This window comes from Sinocyclocheilus grahami, unplaced genomic scaffold, assembly GCF_001515645.1.
Source record: "Sinocyclocheilus grahami isolate Dianchi unplaced genomic scaffold, SAMN03320097.WGS_v1.1 scaffold18.1, whole genome shotgun sequence".
Classification (NCBI taxonomy): domain Eukaryota; kingdom Metazoa; phylum Chordata; class Actinopteri; order Cypriniformes; family Cyprinidae; genus Sinocyclocheilus; species Sinocyclocheilus grahami.
Window position 1 is genome coordinate 2,501,988 of NW_015505197.1, and position 3,762 is coordinate 2,505,749.

The window sequence follows — 3,762 nt, forward strand, 5'->3', positions numbered from 1 at the left end:
GTAATTGTTACATATATTGTTGTTGTTGTTGCAATATCTGTTTGCACTGTCAGTTGTTACCATTTGTCAAAATGTGCTATGCTACTTATCGTTTGTAAAATGTTATTGTAGACCGTGCTTTCTGTATGTAATTTCTGCAGACTTGGTGAAATTAGATTTCAGGTTAACTGGCAACTATAGTTAGTCATTCGGAGGGAATGGATGCTGGTGTGGATCACACGGACTCCGCGGTGTGGACATAAACCAATCACAAAGCGAGAACTTCTCGCGCGAGACGCACCAGCGCATGAATGTGGGTCATTCCACGCGCTCAGCACCGGGAACGGACGCAGTTTTCCCAACATGCCAACATGGGACAGAGCTGGATATCGCACCGGTCACTCATAAAGCGTATCCTAAAACAAGGTAACTGGCCATTATGAAGCGATTTGGTCAGATGCGATACAAACGGATATGTTTTTAGAGATGGAAAACGGTACAAACCACACGCAGGACCGCGCGCACGGAGCGCAGGAGCGAGAGGATGGAGACGGGCAGAACAGCGTGCGCGCTCTGCTGGGTTTCGTGCTCTTCCTTCTCATCGTCTCCACGCTGTTAGGAAATACGCTCGTGTGTGCCGCCGTGGTCAAATTCAGGCACCTCCGCTCCAAAGTTACCAACTTTTTCGTCATTTCTCTGGCCGTTTCTGATCTCTTCGTAGCCGTCCTGGTGATGCCATGGGAGGCGATATCCGCGGTGGCGGGCACTTGGCTCTTCGGCCGGTTTTGTGGCATCTGGATCGCCTTTGACATCATGTGCTCCACCGCGTCCATCCTCAACCTGTGCATCATCAGCGTGGACCGCTACTGGGCCATAGCGAGCCCGTTCCGATACGAGCGCAAGATGACCCACCGGGTGGCTTTCATGATGATCGGAGTGGCGTGGACCCTGTCCATCCTCATCTCTTTTATCCCGGTCCAGCTCAACTGGCACATGGCGGCTGAGGAAAATGAGGAGGGCGCAGCGGGTAACGGCACCGACTACAGCGACAACTGCAAAGCCAACCTGAACCGGACGTATGCCATCTCGTCTTCGCTGATAAGTTTCTACATCCCCGTGATCATCATGATCGCCACGTACACGAGGATATTCCGTATTGCGCAAACACAGATCCGCAGGATCTCCTCTTTGGAGAGGGCAGCGGAGCACGCGCAAAACCACCACCAGTCCAACGACTGCTCCAACGAGAACTCGCTGAAAACCACTTTCAAGAAAGAGACCAAAGTTTTAAAAACACTATCGATCATTATGGGGGTCTTTGTGTTCTGTTGGCTGCCGTTTTTCGTGCTCAACTGCATGGTGCCCTTCTGCCAGTGCGTGAGTGACACTACCTTCACCATCTTCGTGTGGTTCGGCTGGGCCAATTCCTCCCTCAATCCCGTTATTTATGCCTTTAACGCGGACTTCAGGAAAGCGTTCTCCTCAATTTTGGGTTGCAATAAAATGTTCCCCAGCACCACAGTGGAGGCGGTGAATTTCAGTAACGAGCTGGTGTCGTATCACCATGACACGACGCTTCAGAAAGAAGCGCAACCGCTGGCTGTTCAGATGCCGATCCCTAGAGAGGAGCCCAGTCTGCCGTTCAATAAGCATTCGGTTACCTCGAACGTGTCCCGCAACCACAAAAACATGCTCTTACCCAACATCGGACAGTTTGAGTGCGACGGGGAGATTTCCCTGGACACTATCACACCATTCACCTCCACGGGACTCATGGAGTGCGAGGGAATCCCAGGCCAAGTTATTAATGAATGACTCAGTGGGGTTGGGTTTTTTTTTTAACCAAGGCTATTACCTCCTCAAATGAAGCCAAACCTAATTATTAGTGGTATTACAAAGTACGTGGAACAGGTTTAATTTTACATATCAGAATGGAAATCAAACTACTTTTCAGTAACCAAAAAGTAGGCCTATCGCATTTTTGCCTCCCACAAAAAAAAGAGAAAAAAAAGACGTTTGCGGACAGTTCGCTAAGGTGGTATCCATGGCAACAGTACGCCGCTCGAGAGCTTACAGTATTAATCGTTACATCGGCAAAGCATAAATACTGTTTTCACTTCATAACACTTCGACTTATAACACGTTTTTTACAAACGTAAATCGAGGATTTGCGCCAACGAGCCCTACAAATTATCCATCTGAATTTCACAGTAAGCACACTATTGGCATTCTCTCATGAGGTGCCACCTGGGATGCTTTTAATAGCAGCCTATTGAATTGGGATTCACGTGAGACACTTCTTGTCTGCTTTTCCTTCACTCTCCAGTCCATATGCTTAATTCATATTTATCTACAAAACTAATGTCAAGCATTAGAAACCACAAGAAACATCATTTCAGTCAAATGACTAATCCTCTGAATGCACTCTAGGGTTAAAGATCACACACAAATCATTAGATATTATATTCATATATCTAAAATGTGTGAAATATTGACATATCCAGGTTAAGGTCACTGATTCTGACTGATTCTGACCATAAAAGTGTACCAAACACCTTTGGATTTTCTCATAAATATCATTTTAATCATTTGTCTTCATGAAGTAGGCCAACATTTAGAGGTGATGTATTCTGAGGTTATGTAATAGGATATTTTATACTGGTTGAATGTAATTGTTAACAGGCAACGAGGTCATTCCTTCCAGAGGTAGAATGATTTATGTCTCATCTCCTCCCTGTTTCTAACCTACTTCACACCAGATTGCATTACGTCATGAATAGGCACAGGGTTTCTCATTGTAAAATGCAGAATACCACAAACAGGAATTTGGACATTATGACGGTAGCTGAAATCTCATCCTTAGATCCTGTTGTGTAAAACTGATCATGTTGTATAATCATTGCATGGAGATATTACGTTTATATTGTTTGCTGGTCTATTCATGAATAGAATACTGCAGCACAGCATCCTTGAACAAACAAGGAAACAACAAGATATGATCATTAAATGTACTGTATAGGCAGCTTGGAAATACAATTTTAAAAGTGAACAAATAACATCAGCATATCAATAAATCATACAATCTATGATGAATATTTATTTTGGGCACGGTCTGTCTCTTATGAGTACGGTCAAAAACATGTTTTATTATAGACATTTGCAAATTTGTACGAAAAAATAAATATCTTAAGAGGATGTGCTGTTTCTTTTATTCCTTGACTCAGAAATATAATACAACATGACTTTTTCATTACAGACTGAAAAGGTTGTACATGGCCACTCACATGATACAGAGAACTAAAGGAAGCTATCAGACTCATGGTAATACCCATGACCCTAATTTTAAGCAATTTTCCAGCAACTTATTTTCTATATGTCAGAGTGAAAGAGTGAACCTGTGTAGAGATGAAGCAATTTCTGTTGCTTTGCTTTCCACTGTCATCCTGCTTTCACTCAGAAATTCTTCAGCCTTGTGAGAGTATTCAAAAGCTCTTCAAAACAAATTGAAAAGAGAGAAAAAAAAATATTGATAAAAAGATGCTGCTCTGAGCGTCACCTGGCTCAAGAAGTGTTTCATCTTCTCAGAACAAAGGCTTTGAGTCGCACTGCAACCTCAATCTGGCCTGACCAACAGAGACCCCTAAAAAAAGCCAATGGCCCTACCAACTGGTCAGAACACACAGCTGTGTGTGGTCACATAACAGGGCACTGTAAATAAAACCAATTACATTTTATCCAGCTTAATGCTTTTCACAGATACTAAATTAATCTTTGAATTACATA

The 3,762-nt window shown here is 43.4% G+C and overlaps 1 protein-coding gene across 1 annotated transcript; it reads left to right on the forward strand.

The window, feature by feature from the left end:
* The first annotated feature begins 453 nt into the window (after positions 1–453).
* Positions 454–1,794, forward strand: LOC107553791 (D(1)-like dopamine receptor). The gene has a single exon (XM_016236099.1). The coding sequence runs from the start codon at positions 454–456 to the stop codon at positions 1,792–1,794; it is 1,341 nt and encodes a 446-aa protein (XP_016091585.1).
* The last annotated feature ends 1,968 nt before the right edge of the window (positions 1,795–3,762 follow it).

Excerpts from the sequence above, each read along its gene's own strand:
- LOC107553791 (XM_016236099.1), top strand. The coding sequence starts at position 454 with ATGTTTTTAGAGATGGAAAACGGTACAAACCACACGCAGGACCGCGCG.